General features: G+C 47.6%; 1 protein-coding gene across 5 annotated transcripts; it reads left to right on the top strand.

The window, feature by feature from the left end:
- Positions 1 to 1,016: 1,016 nt before the first annotated feature.
- On the top strand, positions 1,017 to 17,012 carry LOC146356016 (uncharacterized). 5 transcript variants are annotated; one of them, XM_084831446.1, is made up of 7 exons: positions 1,017 to 1,316; positions 3,454 to 4,039; positions 5,175 to 5,301; positions 7,612 to 7,667; positions 10,317 to 10,443; positions 13,008 to 13,127; positions 14,327 to 17,012. In XM_084831446.1, exons 2-7 carry the CDS (start codon positions 3,545 to 3,547, stop codon positions 15,610 to 15,612), a joined length of 2,211 nt encoding a protein of 736 aa, XP_084687572.1. In that variant the 5' UTR covers positions 1,017 to 1,316; positions 3,454 to 3,544; the 3' UTR covers positions 15,613 to 17,012. The 5 variants fall into 5 exon arrangements, with proteins under 5 accessions (XP_084687572.1, XP_084687571.1, XP_084687568.1 ...); XM_084831445.1 differs by having other exon boundaries at positions 3,390 to 4,039; XM_084831442.1 differs by having other exon boundaries at positions 3,350 to 4,039.
- Positions 17,013 to 24,204: the final 7,192 nt, after the last annotated feature.

The following is a 24,204-nucleotide window of genomic DNA, read 5'->3' as shown; positions in this document are numbered from 1 at the left end:
TAGGAGAAGGCTGAGGAGGAAACTACAAAGTTTCATGGCCTTTTGTGTGGTGGCACCATCAATTTGGAACACCCTCCCAATACAAAAGAAGTACATGAGGAGCCAACTTGACAATCTTTTAATGGCCAGGTTAAGGCCTTTTTATTTGCAGAGACATTTAAATGTTAGACACTGCCTCTGCCGGCTCTGGGATTACTTAAAAACAATTTTTTAAAAAATTCAAAAACTATTCACAACATTATGGTCCATGGGGTCACGAAGAGTCGGAAACGACTGAACACCAACAAATCAACACATGATAATGTCGCACCAGCTAGGTAATTGCTAAATGTTTTAAGGCACAATCCTATGTGTGTTTAGACAGAAAAAAGTCCTACAACTCCCAGCTGAGCGTTGTAGGCCTTTTTTTGGTCTAAACACGCATAGGAATCCACTTTTAAGGCGCATTCCTATCCATGTTTAGACAGAGAATAGGCCTAGCTGGGGAACACTGGGAGTTGTAGGCCTTCCCTCTGTCTAAGCATGCATAGGATGGTGCCCTTAGTGAACATCCAAGTTCTTGGAACATCTCGTTTCAAATGCCTTACATGGCCATCTTTTACTTTTTGCAGGTTCATCTGCCTCTTGTTTCATTTTAATTTTTGCTGATGTTTCATTGGTTGTATTGAGCACGTATAGGGGTGAATTATTTTACTGATGCCTTTGTACGTTGCCCAGAATCCACCTGGATTGTAGGAACAGACGGATCTGTCAGTCTCGGTCCTGCCAAGATGGTTGCGTTTTTGAGGTCAAACTCATTCTGCCCCATTTCCACATGAGCTGGGTTTTCTCCATTTGGGGGATTGAGAGGATCTGTGCAGAAATTCTTACATTTTTGTGTACGTTTCTCTAATGTTCGCATTCACGTACGCATCTTTGTGCATGTTTTTAAATGTATGCTTTCCCCCCTCCCCCAATACTTTACATTGCTGAAATGCAGGTTTTTTGCGTACTTTTCTTAAAGATGCATGCTTCTATGCACATTTTCCCCTGGATAGCTCAGAAGTATTTTAAGCAAATAAAGGAAGGAACGATCCAGCAAGCAGGGCTTTGACTTTGATGTGGTCTTCCTCAGGGTTAAAGGGACAGAGTCCTGATTCCCTAGAACAGCTTGGGATGTCTGGGAGGGAAGGGAGGAAATGACTACCGGAGGGCATCACTTCCTATCCTGCCCACCATGTGGAGGCGGGTTGTTAATTTTCCCCCAGCTGTGCCTGCAGCCAGAGGCTGGGAGGGCGCTGGGTTTGTGTGTCAGCGCCTTTGTGCAGGATCTTCTGGTGAGTTCAAAGCGTGTTTTTGTGCAAAGGACAGCTGGGATCGGTGTGGGGGAAATGAAAAGCTCAAAGGGAGGAGGGCCAGGGAGACAGAAAAGGCAGCGATGGTGCTGATGATGAACTGGGCTTTCAGTAAACATTTAAATGTGGGGTAGAGAGGAAAATAAGAATTAAACAAGGGATCAGGCTTCTACACCCACTCGTTGCCTTCCCCAGCCTGGGGCCCTGCAGATGTGTTTGGACTACAACTCCCAGCACCCCTCAGTGCTGGGGAACGCTGGGAGTTGTAGCCCGACACATCTGTAGTCCAACACATCAGGGATTCGCTACCACAGGATGTAGCGATGGCCACCAACTTGGACCGCTTTCAAAGGGGATTGGACAAATTCCTGGAGGAGAAGGCGATCCAAGGCTACTAGTCCTGATGGCTACATACAACTTCCAGTAGCAGAGGCGGTGTGCTGGGGACGAACAGTGGGAGAGGGCGATTGCCCTCCTGCCCTGCTTGTTGGCTTCCCAGGGGCGTCTGGTTGGCCACTGTGGGAACTAGACTAGATGGGCCTTTGGCCTGATCCAGCTCTTCTTGCCTTCTACATTTCTTCATCATGAGCAACCCATCACCCTTTGCTGAAATGCCCTCCATGGGGCCACCTGGAAATGCAGCAGCCCAATTCTGCCCCCATCTTGCCTGGGAAGGACGTCCTCCCTCCTCCAACAGGATTTCCTCCCCCAAGACCCAGCCTTAGTGTATTATTAAGGCTGCCCAGGGCCTGGCCACACCTTTTGTCAGGCAAAGGGGTCATTAATGGTCCAGAATGACCTGCAGATGTTTTCTCAATGGACCTGAGTATTTTGAATGGGACAGGCCACCAGAACCTGTAAGGTGAGCCACCATTCCCCACCCCACCCTGGCTAACGGAGGGGAGTTTATGTAGGTTGCCTGGGAAGGCCAAAGCTCCATGGTAGAGTGGGGTGCTTTGCACTCAGAAGGTCCCAGGTTCGATTCCCCTACATCTTCAGGTAGGGCTGGGAAAGAATCGTGGCTGAAACCCTAGACAGCTGCTGCTGGTCGGTGTAAACAATACTGAGCCAGATGGACCAATAGACCGACTCTGGAGCTTCCTACATTCCTATTTAATTCAGCTCTTTGTTCAGAACCATGAGCACTGGAATCTTTTATTTATTTTTAAGTGAAGGAAGAGCTTAATGGTAGAGCACATGTTTTCCATGCAGAAGATCCCAGGTTCAATCCTCAGCATCTCCAGGTAGGGATGGGAAAGAGCTGCTGCCAGTCACTGTGGACTCCTGACTTGGTGCCATCCAAGTTGGTTGGGGGATTCTGGGAGTTGTAGTCCAACACGTCTGGAGGGCACAAGGTTAGGGAAGGCTGGTGTAGAAAATACTGAGCTAGATGGACCAGAGGCCTGTCTTGGGATAAGGATAGGGATGTACGGACTGTGTAAAATCCACTCCATCTGTGTTTTGCGGATTGTCAGGTGCCTTTCGTTCCGTCATCCACCCGCAGACAGATGCGAATATTTTTTTTTGTTATGCGGAAAAATACAGAAATAATTATGTAAATATTTACGTAAGTATTTGCGTAAGTATTTCCATAATTTACCCCAGTATGTAACATTTTGTATTGTCCCCTATTCCGTTCTATGTTTCCTCAGCAGAAACTTATGTATTTTTCTACGGATTTATATGCGTAAATTTCAGGAAAGTTAAAAAATCATCCAAAGTCCATGTACTCCGCAGGACCTGAGGGGGTCGCTCCGCAGCGGATTCTGCAGGTCAGATTCTTAGAAATCCGAGCTCATTTTAATCCGTCTCGAATTTCTCCAGCATCCCTAGATAAGGAGCAGTGTGGAGAAGGGGTTAAGGACTGTATCACAAGGCTCTCAACCCTGTGATTATTAATAAGGAATAATAAAATAATAAAAAGTTATATTACAATAACAAGCAACCATATTTGCATTTTCACTTCTGGGTTATTGGCATTGGTGCTTCTTCCCTCCCCTCTCCCTGGTTTCTAGAATCTCTCTGGCTTTTTGTGGTGTTCGTTCCTTCCCTCAGGGGGAAGGTAGCCTTGAAAATCAAGACAAGTTTGACCTAGTGTAAATTGTCTTTGCTCTGGAAGCTGTGGCATTTGGAGACGTCCCTCTAAAATGGTGACGGAAGGCTAAATGGTAGCATCGATTTGAGCTGCCCTGCTTAGCCTGACAAACAAAATGGCCACCAAGCAAGGAGATGCACCGAGTCCACGTCTCCGCTTGCCCGCTGAGCTGGAGCCAAGAATTAAAATGGAGGAACAGGTACCGGGGGGCTATCGATTGAGGAGGACTGTGGAGAAAGGCCCTTGCTTCCTTCAAACTGAGCATGTGAGAGGCTTCGGGGAGGAAACTGAAGAGGAACTCCTGAGTGAGGCCAACAGTAGCTCGGAGTTACGGGGCCAACGTTTCTGGCCATTTTGTTACCGCCAAGCCAAGTGGCCCCGAGAGGTTTGCAGCCAACTCTGGGCCCGTTGCTCTTGGTGGCTGAAGCCCGAGAAGCACACGAAGGAGCAGATCTTGGAGCTGGTGACCCTGGAGGAGTTCCTGACTGTCCTGCCCCCGGAAATGCAGAGCTGGGTCAGGGCAATTGGGCCAGGGACTTGCTCCCAAGCAGTGGCTCTGGCAGAGGATTTCCTGCTGAGGCAGCGGTGGGACAAGGGACGAGAAGAGAAGGTAAGAGCGTTTAATGACAAGGAGTTCTAAGGCGGGGGTGGGGAACTGATGTCGTTGGGCTGCAGTTCCTATCATCCCCGATCATGGGCCATGTTGGCTGAGGCTGATCCCAGTTGGCGTCCAACAGCACCTGGAGGGCCACGGGTTCCCCACCCTTGTTCTAAAGGATTAGGAATATAGATGCTGACTATTATCAGTACATCATTCCCTCTATTTCCTATGTTCCAGCGGTGAGTGCCAATCCTTATATAGCCAAAATGGCACCACCCACTCACAAGAGGGTATCAGCAGGCTTGGGGGAGCCCCAAAGTTTGCAGAACTAAAAGAAAAAATCCTCAGGACAAAGAATCCTGAGGTGCGTGGGGGGAACGCAAAAAAGAGCCCGGTGAGTATTGAGCATGCTCAGTGGGCGCAGAATGCTTACTGAGTGTTGCAGAGGCAGGACCAGGCAAGAGTAGGAATGAAATGGAATATTATAGAGGAGGGCATGGCTGGCTGGCTGGAAATAAGATAGGAACAGTCTGCACTGCAACATTTTGTTGCAGGTCTCGATTGCCTTTGCCTTAATATCATCGGAGCAGCTAGATTCCTTGGCTTCCATATGCTGCCTGAGCTGCTGCTAAATGTTCACCATTTAGCTCCTTTGTGTTTTTTGTAGAAGGGAAGAGCAGGGCGTATTAAAATAATATTAATAAATACTTATTATTAATAATAATATTAATAAAATAACAGGTTTGGCCTGTTCCTGATTGGTTCTGGCTCTGCTTATAAGTGGTGTTCTAGCATAACCTTATTTGAGACTGAAGCTGAGTTTTATACTGAAATGTTTCACATTTTAAAATCTGTTTATATTTAATTTTTCAGTCTATACATTTATAAACTGGATGTTCTAGTGATGGTCATTTGTTTTGTTTTAAAATAATAATGATATTATTACACGATTCCTGTGGATGTAGGAAGCTGTCTTATACTGAGTCAGACCACAGTTTTGTCTAGCTTAACATTGTCTCATTGGAGGCAGCTTTCCGGGGTCTCGGACAGGGATCCTTCCCAGTTCAATTTGGAGATGCCGGGGATTGAATCTGGGACCTTCTCCATGGCAAACATGTCGCCTTTTTCTTTGCATGGAGTCCAGGTTCCAGTGGGACTGAAGGAGGAAACTGTTGACTTCCCCGAGATGGAGAGGGCTCCATCGGGGACTTGGCAGAAGCAGCTTTCAAGGGATATCAAACAAGAGGACGACAGAGATACCCCCTCACTGGGTAAGGATTCCTTGCAGGGCCGGCCCAAGACATTTTACCACCTGGGGCAGAATAGCAAGTGGTGTCCCTCTCCCCAAGTTGAGGAGTTTAGTACCCAAGTCTGGCCAAGTTATTTTAGCACCTGAGGCAGAAAATCCCATAAGTGCCTCTCCCAGGGAGTAAAAATGAAATAATAATAAATTACATCATTAACAATTTGCGGCCTTTTCATGTCACTCAAAATCTGCTGCCTGAGGCAGCCGCCTCACTCTGCCTAATGGTAGGGCCGGCCCTGATTCCTTGAGCGATGATTTGAAGCAGGGGTGTTGAATCTCTTTCAGCCCAAGGGCCAAATTTCATTTTGGAAAAGCTCTCAGGGGCTGCACTCCAGTAGTGGGTGGAGGCAAAAGCAAAAGGGGGTGGGGCCAGAGGCCAAGGTGGCCCCCAAACCAGCATATTGTAGCTTAAAGCTCTTACTGCTAGGAATGTAAGCCTTAGGAGAAGCATTTCAACCTTTCAAAATGGGGGAAAACTAAGCAAAAACCAGGAGATCACCAACAATTTCTCCATTAGGGGAAATGGGGTGGGGCCTGAGGAAGGGGGCGTTGCCATCTGGGGAATCCTGTAGAATCAGATTGGGACCCCAGGAGGGCCAGACTTGGCCCCTGGGCCTGAGGTTCCCCACTCCTGATTTAAAGTATTTCCTGAAATACCTAATGCATGCTCACTTTGGCCACGTTCACTCAATGATTTTTTTTTGTGGGTTGCTATTATCAGTCACGGGATCTTTCTGAGGACGTCTGCCTGCCTCTAGCCTCCCACAAATTGCGATGATGATAAAAGCACTGTAGCGATATTTTGGGCTGGACCTTTGAAAAATATTAATCCAATATGGTACTAGTTCCATTGGCTGCCGGTACATTTGTGGATTGAGTTTAAATTCTTCGGTTTGACCTTTAAATGCAAGTCTACATGAACCATCCTGGGCTATCAAATTGGCCTCAGAGGTCCTGCTCGCAAGCCCACCATCCAGATCAGTTAGATGGGCAGGCACTAGAGATATCCTTTTTGGTGGTGGCCCCATGTTTGTGGAACAACCTCCCAAGGTATATACATTTGGCTCCATCTTCATTGGCTTTTGAACAGGTTTTGGAAACCACATTTTTTCTCTCTGCTTTTGGCTGAGATGTTGGGCTGTGTTGTTGTTGTTGTTGTATTTATTTATTTATTACCTCAAGGCAACAGGGCACTGAAGAGAAATAACAAAAGTGAGGTCTGACTGGAGACCAAGCATGGAGGAAATCAGGCCAAACTCTTGGAGAGGCTTTGTAAGAGGCATGTTTGGAGGAAACAGCCTCCTGGACAGCCACGTCCAATAAGGAGGGAACTTGTTCGGTAGGGAGAGAGAGGGAGGCCCTTCTAGGCATAGCACTTCTGGTCTTCCTGGAAGCTCGTTGCTATGAGATCCAAGAAAACGGACTTAAAGACAAGTCTTTGGTCTTATGCAGCAGGGCTCTTCTTACATTTATGTATTTATTTGTTTTATTTAAAATATTTCTTGGCCACCTTTCAGGGCAGAAGCCCTCTTAAGGTGGCATAAAGCGATAAAACACATAAAACCAATTCAATATTATGAACGATAAAAACACAGTAAAAACGGCAATAAAAACTAAAAATAAAAAATACTTTTTGTGAACCACCCAGAGAGCTTTGGGTATTGGGCGACATAGAACGGAAAATAAATAAATAAAACCAACAATAAAAACAGCAGCAACAACAACCATATTAGAAGAAAGCCAGAGTAAAATAATATGTTTTCAGGGCCTTCTTAAAAGCCTGCAATGACGGAGCATGGCAGACCCCCGATGGCAACTTATTCCAGAGGTGTGGGGCCGCTGCAGAGAAGGCCCTCTCATGTGTGGTCACCCACCTGCCTGCTCTCACAGGTGGGCAAATGGGAAGGGCCTCTCTTTCTGATCTTAAAGTGCAGGCAGGCTGATACGGGTGAAGGCGGTCCTTCAAGTAATTTGGTCCAAAATCATTTAAGCCTTTAAAGGTAAGAACCAGCACTTTAAATTGGGCTCAGAAACGCACTGGAAACCAGTGCAGCTGGTGCAGTAGAGGTGTTATTTGATCAATGTTCAAACTAGCAAGCTGAACAGGCAGGTGGTGTTCACCTGTGTTTGACAGGGACTTAAAGGAATTTATTGTGCCCAGATACATTCGTTAGCCTTAAAGGTGCCAGAAGAGTCTTCGTTGGTGAAACAGGAAGTTTGTATAAGTGGTAGCCATTTTCATGACATTTTCCCTCCACTTTTGTCTTCCTCGCAGGCAGCGGGATGGAGTCGTTGGCACAGGTTACAGGAATGGGAACAGCTCCTGGTCAGGTAGGAGGGCACAGAGAAGAGCTAATTTGAGTGGTAATGTCTGTCTCTCTGGTTCAGACATCATACCAAACCATCATTTGAGCTAAACTGAACTATAGGCTGTGTGAATAGAACCATAAGTTTCCATGTCATGAGAAGTAATAGTTCCAATTTATTCTACAATAGTCGGACCTCATCTGGAGTTTTCTGTCCAGTTCTGGGTACCACATTTTAAGATGAATATACCTAAATTGGAACGGGTTCAGAGAGGGGCAACTAGAAATGTGAAAGCTTGGGGGAAAAGACTGTAAGCAAGCAAACACCTCCCCCGCAACCCAGAAAAAATAAGGGAAAAGTGTTCTCCACCCCCACACACAAATTTTTCAAAAACACCTGGGAAAAAAACATTCTTCAAATTCTTCTGGGTTTTTTTTCCAGACCTTCACATCTCTGTGGGCAGCATACATGGCCAGTGGTACGAAAAATAAGTCTTGTAAGGGAAGGTTAAGGAACTGGGTAGGTTTAGCCTGGAGAAGAGAAGCCTGAGGGGGAACATGATAGCAGCCCTCTTCAAAGGGCCTGAAAGAGGGCAAATACAAAGTGTTCCCTGTTGCCCCAGAGGGCAGGACTAGGTCTAATGGGCTGAAGTTACAGGAGGGGAGGTTTTGGTTTGACATTAGAGTACACTTCTTGATGGTAAGAGCTGTCGGAGAGTGGACACGGTTACCAATAGGGGTGTTGGACTCCCCCTTGCTGGTGGTCTTCAAACAGAGGCCGGGCGGCCATCTTTGGGGAAGTTCTAGCTCTGGATTTCTTGCACTGAGCAGTGGATTGGACTAGATGGTCTAGAAAGCCCAGCCTCCAACTCTTCTATAGCTCAGGGTTAGAGTCCCTGCTTTGCATGCAGAAGGTTCCAGGTTCAATCCCCTGCTTTTCCCAATTTTTTTTTTAAAAGGTTAGATGAGATGTTATCTCCGATCTCACTGGGATGCAAGTGGGCCGGTGTGTGTGTGTGTGTGTGTGTGGCTGCATTTCCCAGTGCTGGCTGAGTGCCTTCATGCAGCACACGATGCCCTCATGCAGATTGTGTATGCCACATTAAGTCAGGGACTTGGCCGGCACTGGGAAGGACGGTCCCTCCCTTCAGTGCTGGGCAAGACCCTTTCTCCATGCTGAGGGAGGCAGGGAACTTCATCTGTCTCTCAGGACAGAGACAGGCGAAAGGGCGGGGTGTGACATCCCATCAGCCCCCCACCCCGTTCTAGTTCAGCACCCTTGCTTTTGATTTGTCAAACGTTTTGCCAAAGGCATTGGCTCTTTTTAGGATATTCAGAGATAATAAGCATGCCAGTGGGTGAAGGCCAAAAGAAGTTTATTTAGCAGGAATAGGCTAAGAAAGCAAGACAGTACATTAAAAACAAGGTCATAAGCATACATCCCTATACAAATCTACGGTGCGACCACACGTGCAATACTGTGTACAGTTCTGGTCACCACACCTAAAAAAAGATATTGTGGAGCTGGAAAAATCGCAGAAAAGGGCAACTAAAATGATCCAAGGGGCTGGAGCATCTCCCCTATGAGGGACGGTGACAACAGCTGAGATTGTTTAGCTTGGAGAAAAGGAGGGTAAGGGGAGACATGATGGAGGCGTACAAAATTATGTGTGGTGTGAAGAATGTGAATAGGGAGACATTTTTCTCCCTCTGTCATAATCCTAGAACCCAAAGGGGTCCTCCCATGAAGCTGACTGGTGGGAGATGCAGGACAGATCAAAGGACGGACTTCTTCACACAGCGCAGAGTCAAACTATGGCTTTCGTTACCACAGGATGTATTGATGGCCACCGATCTGGATGGCTTTAAAAGGGGGTTGGACAAATTCCTGGAGGAGAAGGCTATCAACGGCTACTAGTCCTGATGGCTCTGTGCTACCTCCAGTACCAGAGGCTGTGAGCCTCTGTACACCAGTGGCTGGGGAACATGGGCGGGAGGGTGCTGTTGCGCGCATGCCCTGCTTGTGGGTACCTGGTCGACAGCTGGTCAGCCACTGTGTGACCAGAATGCTGGATTAGATGGACCCTTGGTCTGATCCAGCAGGGCTCTTCTTATGTTCTTATCCCCTCTTTGCCAGTGGGAACCCTGGCATCTTATCTTATCAAGATATGATCAGCGGCAAATGTGACCCCATAACAGCCTCTGGTTGCACAGCACCTGTCTGCCCCCAATGCTTTGCTTGGCCTGAGCTGAGGTTCTGCCCCTTGGGAGGGTCCCAGGGAATCATATACTACCCCATTGATCCCTCCCATTCTGAACAGAGTCCAGTGACTTCAAGAGTGTTTCATACTAAAGAAAACCAGCCTCTACGACTGGCAGGCAGCCAGCCCAGAACAGAACTCTCATCTCAGCTACCCTGCTAACAACAACTAGCTACCCTTGAGGCTATGCCAAAGGCTTATGAGCCTTGAGCTGTGCAGCGTCAACATAATTAGCTACCCAGCTCAATAAACAGGCCCAAATGGCACTCTGGACATGAGCAAGAGAACCGGTGCACCACTAACTCCTTGAGACAGCAATGGTCTTCCGCATTTCCGCTACAGCTTTACACTGTGTGAGCACAAGAACTGTTACCTGAGGTAATTAGTGAGAAGACAGCGTTCTCTTTTCCCAGGGGCTGGTGACCTTTGAGGAGGTGGCTGTGTATTTCTCCAAAGGGGAGTGGAGTCTACTGGATGCTGGTCAAAGAGTCCTGTACAGGGAAGTGATGCTGGAGAATTACGAGCATGTGATCTCCCTGGGTAAGGAGACTGTTCGTACAGCCCAAAAGCTTCAGTGGGCTTCTATAGGTTCTGTTTATTATTGCACTTTTGTCTTCAGCTCAAAATGTTTGAGTGGGGAGGTTTGCACCCAAGACGCAGTACTCAGCCGTTCCTCCTTACTGGGGAAGGAGGTTTGTCACCCATCCAGCCTCCCAGGGCCAGCTCCAGGCTTGAGGATGCCTGTGCCAAAGAGCTCTCTGAAGGGCCCCTTCCAACTTCGGTGGGCCTTGGTGACTTACCTGGCAGCAGCAGTGGGCATCAGTGATGCTCTGAATTAGCAGAGGCCACTCAACAAGATCAGCCTTGGATGGCCTTCTCTCTGTCCCATCAGCCAGGACAACTAGATTGGTGAGGATGAGGGAGAGGGCCTTCTCTGTGGTGGCCCCCACTCTGTGGAACTCCCTCCCTAGGGAACTCCACCATGTCCCCTCTTTAATGACCTTCCGCCACGCATTAAAAATGTGGTTGTTCAGGCAGGCATTTGGGGTGGGTTAGGGTATTTTTTAGAAATATGATGTTTTTAATGTAGGATTTTATTGTTTTAAAGCTGTTCTATTGTTGTACATCACCCAGAGTGGCTGGGTGACCAGCCAGATGGGTGATTAATAAATTTAATAAATAAAGCAAGCAAGCAAGCAAGCAAGCAGTGGGACAGCTGGGAGCTGCCATTTAAATTTCCTACAATGCCCCCAGTGCTTTGCTAGCGAATGGACCCAGCTTCGCACAGGTTGGAACAACCCTTTGTTTGATACTGTAAAGCCTTCAAGCAAACTTAACACAGCTGACAGAATTAGACAGGTTGTGCCAACCTGTCTAATTAGGGGTTGTGCCAACCCCGTCTGGGCGGAGCCATGCCCGATGGCACCCCTAGGCACAGCCCCTGCCATGGTGCACCCATGTAGCCACCTGAGGGAGGGGTCTGCTCACTCCATTCTCCTAGCGGGAACTGCCCCACAGCAGGGGGAAGGGGAAGGCGTATCACTGTCCTTCAGCCTACTAATTTCCCCTGACTTGAAACGGCTGGCCTGCAAAGCTCTGTGCTGTTTAGGAAAGTCCGCTACCTAGTGACTGAAGATGTTACTGCAGGGTTTAACCAAATGGACACATTTAAATTAGTTAAACTGTATTAATGCGCTTAAAAAAACGCAATTAACCCCAAGGTGCACACCCGTAGCGTTCCCTTAGCATGCATTCCAAGGTTCAGGTGTCTAAATTTTACAGTCTTGGCGCTATGGCACTGACGGATAGGCAGGCAGCCAGACACGCATCCTCTGTTATGATAGATTTATGAAATGTATAAGAATAAATGTATATTAAATTTATATCTCACCTTTCCATTAAAATTAATGTTCAAGGTTTTACCAGTTTTTACCAACAATACCATGCAGATCAAATAACAAAGTTATGTTATGTTAAACATTACCATAAAATAAAACCATTAAAGCTCACCGAAGAAAAACTCGCCCAATTAAAACCCTTCCAAGAAAGGCACAATCCCTGGGGCATTATGTGAAATTTAAATGGAGGCTCCCAAAGCCAGCTGCCTTTTAAAAAGAGGGCCCTTGGGCAGGTGGTCACGAGAAGCCCTATCAGGGTACTGGGAGTCTGTCTGCTTCCCGAAGATGCTACTTGCTGAAGGTGAGCTTGACTTCCTCCTCAACCTTTCCCTCTCTGGTGTTTGCTCGCTTGCTTGTCACTGCAGACTCGTCCTTAGCCAGCTAGGCAGAGGGGTTCTGTGTGTCTCTGCTCCTCACCTCCCACGCCAACAGTGCTGTGTGTTCCACTTGCCTGCCTGGCAGACTTGAGCTCTGTGCTTCCAGGCCGCCCTCTAGGGTGCAGCACCGGCCGGCCTTAACATTCTGTCAGCTGACCCTCCATGGCCAATCCCTGTCCACCAGGCCCTATAAAGCCTGAGCCTCAGAGCTCAGAGTTCCATTCCTTGATTGCTGCTCTTGAGTTGAGATCTCTGCCAGGCTTTGACCCTGCATCTGTCTCCGGCTTATTTGGGCTAATGGCTTCCTCCTGAAACCTGACTGCCTGGAATGTCAGCCTTGCACTGACAGCAGGAGAGGAGTGATTGATGGTGGCATGGATGGCGGAAGTGGGTAATTGAGGATGTATGGAACATTCTCCCCAAGGAAGCTTGGATGGCACTTATTTTCCCAAGTATCTGACCATTAATTATGGCCCACTTATTGTGGGCTGCTTTTGTGGTGTTAATTCTAGGCCGTGAAGGGGTAGGGAGATTTTGTGTATTGTGGAAAAACACTTTTTGTATTCTTTCTAGATTGTGTCTGGTGTTTACTTTTTTTTGTATTATTGCACAGATTATTGGTTTTGGGTTTTTTTCTTTATATTAATTATGGATTTCTGTATTTGTGTGTGTAAGTTGCTTTGAGCCTGCTTTTTGCAGTGGGAAGCGACACATGCATTTAATCAATAATAATAATTGGGTAGCCACCACCAGCCTGCTGTGAGAAGGTGGGGGCTGGACATTTTCCAAAATCTCAAGAAGTAAAATTGTTGTTTTGTTCCCCCCAAAGCAGGACTTTTGATTCTCAAACCCAAGCTCATTTCCTGTCTGGAAGAAGAAGAAGAAGAAGTAGAAGGGGAAGACCTGTTTGTCTGGGACTCTGAAAAAGAGGAGAGCTCAACTGGCGACGGTTTGAGTATCATCTTTCTTATTTGATTTTGATTTGATGTATACTCCTTCCAGCTCCCAGAGAAGCTTACAAAAATGCTATTTAGAGAGCAATCCTGTGGCTGTTAGATACTGTCTAGACAGCCATATAGGATTTTTCAGTTTCTGGGAACCAAGAAGCCATGCTCCCCTCCCCCTTGTAGCTGGCGTGGTTCTTTCCATGCTGCTGCCATCTCCGTGTTCGTAAATGGCATGCGGAGAGGGCAAAAATGGGTCATTCCCAGGGGCAACGGGGAAGGAGACCACGGAAGCCGTTTTACACAGTTTCCTATCCAGTTTGCAGGCTCCTTTCCTACCCTCCCCAAAGCCACAGCTAGATGCCCGAAAATGTGTGACTAGCCACAAACGCAAGGAGCTGTGGAGGAGAGGATGTCCTCTGTCCTCTGTCCACCCTGCATTGGATAGTTGGTAGCCTCCGATTTCAGAGGCTACTGACTATCTCAACAGGATTGTCATTAGTCATTTTTAAGACTTCTGTCATTAGTCATGATTAAGAGTAGACCCACTGAAATCAGTGGCATTTAAGAGAAACTCATCCCTAGATGAGTTTTGGGCTGCATTAATAGAAGCATAGCTTCCAGATCCTGGGAACTACTAGTTCCCCTCTACTCAATACTGGTTAGGCCTCATCTGGAGTACTGAGTCCAGTTCTGGGCACCACACTTGAAGAAGGATGCAGACAAACTGGAGAGGGTTCAGAGGAGGGCAACAAAGATGATCAGGGGACTGGAAACAAAGCCCTATGAAGAGAGCCTGAAAGAACTGGGCATGTTTAGCCTTGAGAAGAGAAGACTGAGGGGAGATATGATAGCGCTCTTCAAGTACTTGAAAAGTTGTCACAGAGAGGAAGGCCAGGATCTCTTCTCGATCATCCCGGAGTGCAGGATACGGAATAATGGGCTCAAGTTACAGGCAGCCAGATTCTGGCTGAACGTCAGGAAAAACTTCCTGACTGTTAGAGCAATACGACAATGGCACCAATGACCCAGGGAGGTGGTGGGCTTTTCCACACTGGAGGCATTCAAGATGAGGCTGGACAGCCACTTGTCAGGGATGCTCTGATTTAGATTCCTGCATTTATCGGGGGGTTGGACTCGATGGCCTTGTAGGGCCCTTCCAACTCTGCTATTCTATGATTCTATGATTCTCTTCTTCTTCCAGCAGGTGACGAGAGTGAGTATAGGAAAGGGCCAGATCAGCCAGAAAGCTCTAGAGATGAGATGTTGTTGGGAAGCCCTGAACCAATCGCTGTACCGAGTGGAGGTTTGGAAGAAAGCTCCGAGCGGCTGCTGGGGGGTCACCTAAATAAAAATGAAGTCCAGTTCATTAATTCCTTGGGCGGATACGGCGAGCCTGATGATTACTTGGCCGAGCAGGACATGTTCAAGGCCGAAGGAGAAGAGGGCGACTTCGGTAGTGTGAAAGCCTTCGGATGGGGACCCGATCTCGTGGCGAGCCCAACGAAGCTGCCAGGGGAGAAGCTGCACCTGTGCTTGGTGTGCGGGAAATGCGTGTCCACCAAGGCGAAACTCGTGATCCATGAGAGGACCCACACGGGGGAGAAGCCCTTCGCCTGCTCGGCCTGCGGGAAGCGCTTCAGCCAGCAGGCCCACCTCAACGGCCACCAGAGGACCCACACAGGGGAGAAGCCTTTCCGGTGCCTGGAGTGTGGGAAGAGCTTCAGCGACGGCACCTCCTTCAAGAGGCACCAGAGGATCCACACGGGAGAGAAGCCCTACGAGTGCGCCGACTGCGGGCGCTGCTTCCGGGACCGGACGGCCATCAAGAGGCATGTCATCGCCCACATGGGCAAGAAGCCCCACAAGTGCGAGGACTGCGGCAAGTGCTTCCTACATCGCTCGGAGCTCTTGAAACACGAGCCGAGGCACCCGAGGGAAAAGCCCTATCAGTGCTCGGTCTGCGCCCAGAGTTTCAGCAAGCCCCAGTACCTTTTCAGCCACGGGATCGCCCACGTGAGAGAACGCCGCGAGCGTCGGCAGCTCAAAGCGGGCCTCCCATACGGGGCGCACGAGATGGACCATGGGGCAGAGGGCGGCAGGGGCACCGTGGCAAGGTGCGCCTTGGCACGGGCGGATGGAGGGAAGGCATTCCGGTGCTCAGAATGTGGGAAGACATTCACTCAGCAAGCGAACCTGGTTGTCCACTGGCGGACCCACACGGGAGAGAAGCCCTACCAATGCGGGGAGTGCGGGAAGAGCTTTGGCGACCGCACCTCCTTGCGGAGGCATAAGAGGATCCACACAGGAGAGAAGCCCTACCAGTGCGCGGACTGCGGGAAGCGCTTCAATGACGGCACATCCTTCAAGCGGCACAAGACCACCCACACGGGTGAGAAGCCGCACAAGTGCAAAGGCTGCGGGAAAAGCTTTATGTATCACATCCAGCTGATTAAGCATGAGAGAACCCACGCCGGGGAGGATCTGTAGAAATGTCCCAACGGCGGGGATATGTTTGCTCCACAGACATTCCTGTTATTTCTCGGAGAAAGGACGCCCAGGAAGGAAACCGTGTACAGGGCTGACACAGTAGAAGAAGCTCAGCCTTTTGTATCGGGTGCCGAAGCTGTAGAACAGGGGTGCGGAACATTAAGCCCACAGGGCAAATCTGGCCCTACTGGGGTCCCTGTCTGTTCCTCAGGGGTTTCCCTAGATAGTCACACCCCGTTCCCAAACCACTAGTCATTTGATAGTTTTCCAACATTTGTATAGTTTTCTCTCCCTTCTAAAAGGTTGAAATGCCTCCCCTGAGGCTTACATGCTGGCAGTAAGAGGTTTAAGCTGAAATATGCTGATGTTCATGGTATGTTGGCCCCGCCCCTTTCCCCTTCAGCCTCGCCCACCACTGGAATGTGGCCCCTGAGAGCTTCTCTGAAATAGAATTTGGCCCTTGGGCTGAAAGAGGTTCATCACCCCTGCTATAGAAAGACAGCTTTGTCTTAACCCCCTTTCGAAAGCCATCAGCCACTGCCACCCCCACTCCCACAGCTTGCAGCGGCGAATTCCACAAGTGAGTTCCTTTTCTTTCTCTCGTCCAGCTTCAATCTACTGCCCATCGGTTTTGTCGCATGACCCAGAGTTTGAGTATTATGAGAGGGGGGGGGGGAAGCTTTGTCCTCTTTCTCCATGCCATGCATAATAAATTCCTATCCTGTCTAGGCACTTAGTTTCCCGAAAAGCTTTAGCTTTTCCTGGTAGGGTTGGTGCGCCAACCACCCTCTCCTCCTGATAACTGCATTTGCCCTTTCCTCTCCTGTGCCAGGCCTGATTTGTGTAGTAACTTAAACTGGAGCATCACTTGGGGTTACCTAACTTTGGACATGGGCTGGCCTAGGTACTAGTTAAGTGTCCTCCCTGCTAAATATGAGCAAAGATCAAGCTGTAAGAAAATCTGAAAAGTAAAAATAAAAATACATCATTTTGAAACAGAGAGCATCAGAGTCTCTTGTTTTGCCCTCTGTTAGATTTGGTCTACCCACACGGCAGAACAAGGAAGAAGCTTAAGGTGGTAGAATGGATTGTGTCACTACAGGCAGGAGGTGTAGGAAGAGTGCTATTTTTTAAAATGATTTCCCATATCAAACAAACAGCTAGCCCATTGGGAAGAAACATTCCAGCCCATCCCTAGCATGTTTGTTTTCAACTTGTGGGGGAGTGTTTTCGTGGAGGGGTAGATTCAAATATGCGGCATCCCCCACCAGCAATCTGGAGTGGTACAGCCCATTGTGCCAACTTGTTCCAGTGCTGCCGTAGAACAAGCCTGAGTGAATCCAGATTGTTAATCATTCATAATTATTAATTGACTCATTACATAAGCTGAAACTTCCCATTTGCAGGGGGAAATATAGTGGCCTTTTACCACGCTTTTTGTTTTGTTTTTAATTAGTTATGTTTGCCATTTCTCCCCCATTTTTGAAATTTCCAAACATCATCTTTCCCTCTATCTCTGATGTCCAGGCTGTGAGTGCCACTTCTTATGTACCCAAAACAGCGTGACCCATGCACAGGAGGGAGATATCAGCCAGCTGAGTGGAACCCCAATATTTGCAGAAGTTTGTGTGTGTGTGTGTGTGTGTGTGTGTGTGTGTATACTTGAAGTACCAGTTCCCCTCTACTCAGCACTGGTTAGGCCTCAACTGGAGTACTGTGTCCAGTTCTGGGCATCACACTTGAAGAAGGATACGGATGAGTTGGAGAGGGTTCACGGGAGGGCAACAAAGACGATCAGCGGACTGGAAACAAAGCCCTATGAAGAGAGACTGAAAGAACTGGGCATGTTTAGCCTTGAGAAGAGAAGAGTGAGGGGAGATAGGATAGCGCTCTTCAAGTACTTGAAAGGTTGTCCCAGAGAGGAAGGCCAGGATCTCTTCTCAATCATCCCAGAGTGCAGGACACGGAATAATGGGCTCAATTTACAGGAAGCCAGGTTCCGGTTGAACATTAGGAAAAACCTCCTGACTGTTAGAGCAATACAACAATGGCACCAATGACCTAGGGAGGTGGTGGGCTCTCCCACACTGGAGGCATTCAAGACGAGGCTGGACAGCCACTTGTCAGGGATGCTCTCACTTGGTTTCCCTCATTGAGCAGGGGGTTGGACTCGATGGGCTTGTAGGCCCCTTCCAACCCTACTATTCTATGATTCTATGACTCTGTCTGTCTCTCTCTAAATAATAGAGCTGGTCCAGGGACTACAGAAGCAAGCAAACTCCCAGAGAGCAAGTGACCAGAGCGAATGAATAGGAGGAGCAAACAGGAGTTGGCCAGGGGAGTTTGGCAGAGGACGACAAGGGGGAGGCCCCGAACATTTTTTTTTCTTTTTTTTAGCAAACTTTCTTTTTCATTTATTTGTCTTGTAACACACACTTCCACACCAGTGGGACTCTGCTTTTAACCTCTAGTGAGTAGAGCAGCAGGCACAGGCTAGTCTAGAACAATCAGAAAACTAGACACAAAAAGGAAAAAGAGGCTATGGAAAGACAAGACTCTCCAGTGGTAGTGACCTGCAAGGTGTGTGCAATGTTTGTTTTCGTGGCTGAGAACAACATGGCCTACACCTGTAACAAGTGCAAGTTGATCACGCTGCTGGAAGAAAAGTAAGAGGACTGGAGCGGTGACTGTCGACCCTCCGGGGAATAAGAGAACACGAAGAGTTCTCGGACAGAATGGGGGAACTACAGCAGCAAAGTGAAGACCAGAAGCTTGAAGAGCAACAGCAAGCTGAGGCAGAAGTGAGAAATGCTGAGGTGAGGAAAAATGCAGTAGAGGATACTCCTTGGAAAAGGGTGACAGGAGAAGAAGAACTAGACGCCACTCTCCACCAGTGGAGCTGTGGAACCGATTCCAGGTACTTGAGGATGAGACTGGAGGGCAGCCTGCAGAGGAAGAACCTGCATGAGACTGAGCAAGAGGCTGAAGGTCAGTCAAGCAGAGGCGATGAAACCCAGGCCTACAACAACAAGAAGAGAAGAGCAGTAGTAGTGGGAGACTCCTTGCTGCGTGGGATCGAAACCCAAGTATGTTGCAAAGATCTGTGGACTCGCCAGGTACAGTCAGGGCCAGAAATATTGGAACAAGGATAACTGTTTTGGCAGTTGGCCTCTGTACACCACCACATTGAAGTTGAAAGGAAACACACCCAGATGGGAGCGAAGTCAGGAGTTTCAGCTGTAATGCAAGGGGTGTGACAAAAGTGGGGCACTAACCATTCAGGAAGGACAGCCAGTGGCATACACACACCCATCGTTGGTGGCTCATAAGTAATGGAACAAATGGCTGGCAAGCAGCTGCATGGCCAGGTGTGGCCTGTTTCCTGGGTACCCCATGACCAATCAAGCACATAAAAGGCCTGGAGGTGGTTCTGAGTGTGACATTTGCATTTGGTAGCTGTTCACTGGAACCCCCAACATGAGGTCCAAAGAGGTGTCCATGCGAGTGAAGGAGGCCATCATTAGGCTGAGGAAACAAAATAAACCCATCAGAGAGATAGCAAAAACAGTGGGAGTGGCCAACACAACAGTTTGGAACATCCTGAAAAAGAAGGAATTAACTGGCAAGAGCAACAGCAAAAGGCCTGGAAGACCACGGAAGACACCTAAAGTGGATGACCGCAGAATTCTGCTTATGGTGAAGAGGAACCCTTTCACAACATCTAGCCAGGGCAAGAATGCTCTTGAGGAGGTAGGCATGTCATTGTCAACATCTACAGTCAAGAGACGGCTTTATGAATGTAAATACAGAGGCTTCACAACAAGGTGCAAACCACTGGTAAGCTCAAGAACAGACAGGCCAGATTAGCCTTTGCCAGCAAACACCTAAAAAAGCCTGCCCACTTCTGGAATAAGTTTCTTTGGACTGATAAAACCAAGATTAACTTGTACCAGAATGATGGGAAGAGAAAAGTATGGAGAAGGAAAGGAACAGCTTATGATCCAAAGCGTACCACATCATGTCAAACATGGTGGAGGCAGTGTTATGGCATGGGCATGTGTGGCTGCCAATGGAACCAGATCACTGGTGTTTATTGATGACCTGACTGCTGATAAAAGCAGCAGGATGAATTCTGAAGTGTATAGGGCGATACTTTCTGCTCAGATTCAGCCGAATGCTGTCAAACTGATAGGACGCCGCTTCATATTACAGATGGATAATGACCCAAAACATAGAGCAAAAGTTACCCAAGAGTTTCTCAAGGCAAAGAAGTGGGATGTTCTTCAATGGCCAAGTCAGTTGCCTGATCTCAACTCAATAGAGCATGCTTCTCACTCACTGAATACAAGACTGAAGGCAGAAAGAACAACAGATGAGGAGCAGCTGAAGGCAGCTGCAGTAAAGGCCTGGCAAATCATCTCGAGGGAGGAAACTCAGCATTTGGTCATGTCCATGGGTTCCAGACTTCAGGCAGTCATTGACTGCAAAGGATTTTCATTCAGGTATTAAAGGCAATCCTTAAGTTTGAAATGATGTTGGTTTGTTCCATTACTTATGAGCCACCAACAATGGGGGTGTGTGCATGCCACTAGCTGTCCTTCCTGAATGGTTAGTGCCCCACTTTTGTCAAACCCTTTGAATTATAGCTGAAAGTCCCAACTTTGCTCCCAGCTGGGTGTGTTTCCTTTCAACTTCAATGTGGTGGTGCACAGAGGCCAACTGCCAGAACAGTTATCCTTGTTCCAATATTTCTGGCCCTGACTATGTTGTCTCGCAGGAGGACGGATTAGAGACGTGACTGAAAGGTTGCCTGCACTCATAAAGTCCACTGACAAGTATCCCTTCTCATCCATGTGGGAACAAATGATGCCGTCCAGCGGAGCTACGAAGAAATCACATCAGACTTTGAAGCTTTGGGAAGGAAAATTGTGGTTTTAATGTTCTATATATTTTATATTGTTTTATTGTGTGTTGTTTGGTTTTAATTTTTGTGAACCGCCCAGAGAGCTTCGGCTATTGGGTGGTATAGAAATAAATAAATAAATAAAATAAACTCAAGAACTTTGGGGCCCGGATAGTTTTCTCATCCCTCCTTCCAGTAGTTAGAAGAGGGATAGAAAGGGAAAGAAAAATACTCCGGGTGAATGACTGGCTACAAAGGTGGTGCCGATGCAAGATATTTGGATTCTGGGGCCACGGGCTATACTTCCTGGATGATGGGCTGTTGGCAAGGGACGGGTTGCACCTCACAAAGGCTGGGAAGAATGTGTTAGACCACAGCATGAAGAACTTCATCAGGAGGGCTTTAAACTGAATCCTACGGGGAAGGGAGATGTAAAGTTGGGGGTAACAATGGACGAAGGCTCATGCACCGCAATGGAGAGAACAGCTCTAATAGCGCCCAATAATAGTCTTCAGACACATGTAGGAAGAAAGCCAAACTACGAAGCATATGGTCTTTGATGTCTATATACTAATGCCCAGAGTATGGGAAACAAACAGAACGAACTTGAACTCTTAATACAGGAGGGAAATTATGACTTGATAGGTATAACTGAGACTTGGTGGGATGACTCTCATGACTGGAATACAGCAGTTGAAGGATATAACTTGTTCAAAAAGAACAGGAGGAACAGAAAGGGAGGTGGGGTTGCACTGTATGTGAAAAATACATATCTCTGCACAGAAATACAGGAGGAGGAGCTTGGGAGCCCCATCGAGAGCATCTGGATCAAAATAAATGGAGCAAAGAATAAAAGGAACCTGGTGGTTGGAGTCTACTACCGGCCACCCAATCAAGGAGAAGATGAGGATGAAACTTTTGAAAAGCAAATAGCCAATGTTTTAAGGAAGCATGATGTAGTAGTAATGGGGGACTTCAATTTCCCCGATATTTGTTGGGAGACAAATTCTGCAAAACATGGCCCCTCCAGGAAATTCCTGACTTGTGTGGCGGATAACTTCCTCCTACAGAAAGTAGAGGAAGGAACTAGAGGATTGGCTATCCTTGACTTGATCCTAACCAACAGAGATGACTTAGTGGATAAAGCAGCAGTTACAGGAACACTGGAGGAAAGCGACCATGTTATACTTGAGTTCTTGATTCTAAGGGAAGCAAAAGCCGAGTGTAGTCAAATGCATACCCTGGATTTTAGGAAAGCTGATTTTAATAAACTCAAAACAATAAGGTCCCATGGCAAGCGACTCTAACAAATTCTCAAGGCACAATTACAAACAATTCCAACAAGAAGAAAAGGTGGAAGACAACAGAAGAAGCCAATGTGGCTTCAGAAAAAGCTTAGAGATTACCTGAAAACAAAAAAAGGACACATATAGGAAGTGGAAAGAAGGCCAAGCAACAAAGGAAGAGTACAGGCAGGTAGCACAGAATTGCAGGGATGGCGTCAGGAAGGCTAAAGCTGAGAACGAGCTGAGGTTAGCGAGGGATGCTAAAAGCAACAAAAAGGCTTTCTTCAGCTAAGTGTATAGTAAAAGGCAGAGGAAAGAAATGGTGGTTCAGCTATTAAATAAGGATGGTAAAATGGTAACAGATGACAAAGAAAAGGCAGAGGTGCTCAATTCCTACTTTGGCTCAATCTTCTCCCCAAAGAGGGTCTATGACCCCCCTGGCAAAGGAGAAGTACAGGCTGAAGGGGCAGGATTGCAGCTTGAGATCGATAGACATATGGTCAAGGAACACCTAATTACTTTGAATGTGTTCAAATCTCCAGGGCCAGATGAACTGCATCCTAGAGTAATAAAGGAACTGGCAGAAGAACTCTCAGAACCACTGTGTATTCTCTTTGAGAAATCATGGAGGACGGGGGAAGTGCCAGATGACTGGAGGAGGGCTAATGTTGTCCCTATCTTCAAAAAGGGTAAAAAGGAGGAACCTGGGAACTACACACCAGTCAGTCTGACATAAATCCCTGGGAAAATTCTGGAGCAGATTATAAAGCAATCCATCTGTAAGCACCTGATGATCCAGAAAAAAATAAGTCATACAACATTGGTTTGGATCCAGTTTTAAGTTTGTCACACTTGAAATCAATGGGTCAACTTAGTCGTCCCTAAACTGAAGTCCCAGGGATTAAAGGATGACTAACGTAGGCTGCAATCCTATACCCACTGAGTAGACAATTACAGGATCACGCTGTTAGTCTGGAGCCAATCCACTGATCTGCAAAACGCATCTAGGCTGTTACCTGCAAATCTCTCTGTTTCCTTAGCATCCTGTACATCTTGATCCTTGTTGTCCTTAGACCCGGAGCTGAGGGCAGCCTGGGGAATTGCAGGCTCTTCTTTGGAAGGGAACGGGAAGACAAACCCATGGGCTGGAAGAAGGAAGAAGCGGCTCCTGACATTTCTGAATACAAACTTGCAGCACCAGAACCTTCTGGGGCAAATAGCAGCTTTGCGGTGAGAGGGTGTGGGATGGACCAGGGGGGGAGGGGGGAGCACTGTCTGTGGGGAAGGATCACCCCCTTCCCTGACATGTTATGGTCCCAAATGGGATACCTCCCTCCCTGGCAAAACCCAAAACAAGTGTGGGAGAGATCACCATATGATCAACGTGTCACCTCTTCAGGGCTCACTATGGCCTTTGCATAGGAAGCTGCCTTATGCAGAGTCAGACCATGATGGTCCATCTAGCCCAGTATTGTCGACACTGACTGGCAGCAGCTCTCCAGTTTCAGGCAGGATTCTTTCCCAACCCTACCTGGAGATGCAGGGATCGAACCTGGGATCTTCTGCATGCAAAGCAAGGGCTCTGCAACTGAGCTATTGTTACCTAAAAATAAAGTAAGATTCCAGTCTTCATGGCTCTGGATAAAGAGCTGAATTAAGCAGCTGGGCCAAAGCCGAAAGGACACTCAGCTGTGGATGTGACTGGTGGTGAAAAGAAAGTCCGATGCTGTAAAGAACAATATTGTTTAGGAACCTGGAATGTCAGATCAATGAATCAAGGTAAGCTGGAGGTGGTCAAACATGAGATGGCAAGATTGAACATCGACATCTTGGGAATCAGCGAACTACAACGGACAAGCATGGGCGAATTTAATTCAGGTGACCATTATATCTACTACTGTGGGCAAGAATCCCTTAGAAGAAATGGAGTAGCACTCATAGTCAACAAAAGGGTGGGAAAAGCAGTACTGGGGTACAATCTCAAAAACGATAGAATGATCTCAGTACGAATCCAAGGCAAACCATTCAACATCACAGTAATTCAAGTCTATGCCCCAACCACTGAGGTCGAAGAAGCTGAGGTTGATCGGTTCTGTGAAGACCTACAACACCTTCTAGAACTAACACCAAAAAAAGATGTCCTCTTCATCATAGGGGATTGGAATGCTAAAGTAGGAAGTCCAGAAATAACCGGGATAACAGGCAAGCATGGCCTTGGTATACAAAATGAAGCAGGACAAAGGCTAATAGAGTTTTGCCAAGAGAACACGCTGATCATAGCAAACACTCTTTTCCAACAGCACAAGAGGCGACTCTACACATGGACATCACCAGATGCTCAATACTGAAATCAGACTGATTATGTACTTTGCAGCCAAAGATGGAGAAGCTCTATACAGTCAG

The sequence above is a fragment of the Heloderma suspectum genome, chromosome 2 (genome assembly GCF_057233095.1).
Source record: "Heloderma suspectum isolate Gila_16-S chromosome 2, 16-S_ref, whole genome shotgun sequence".
Taxonomy (NCBI): Eukaryota; Metazoa; Chordata; class Lepidosauria; order Squamata; family Helodermatidae; genus Heloderma; species Heloderma suspectum.
The sequence above is the reverse complement of the archived record's forward strand: the minus strand, read 5'-3'. Positions and strand labels throughout refer to the sequence as shown.

Bases quoted from the DNA above. Each gene is read 5' to 3' on its own strand.
- LOC146356016 (XM_084831446.1), top strand. From the start codon at position 3,545: ATGGCCACCAAGCAAGGAGATGCACCGAGTCCACGTCTCCGCTTGCCC. The intron at 7,668-10,316 runs GTAGGAGGGCAC...CTCTTTTCCCAG, and splicing joins TGGGAACAGCTCCTGGTCAG to GGGCTGGTGACCTTTGAGGA. The intron at 13,128-14,326 runs GTTTGAGTATCA...TTCTTCTTCCAG, and splicing joins GGAGAGCTCAACTGGCGACG to CAGGTGACGAGAGTGAGTAT.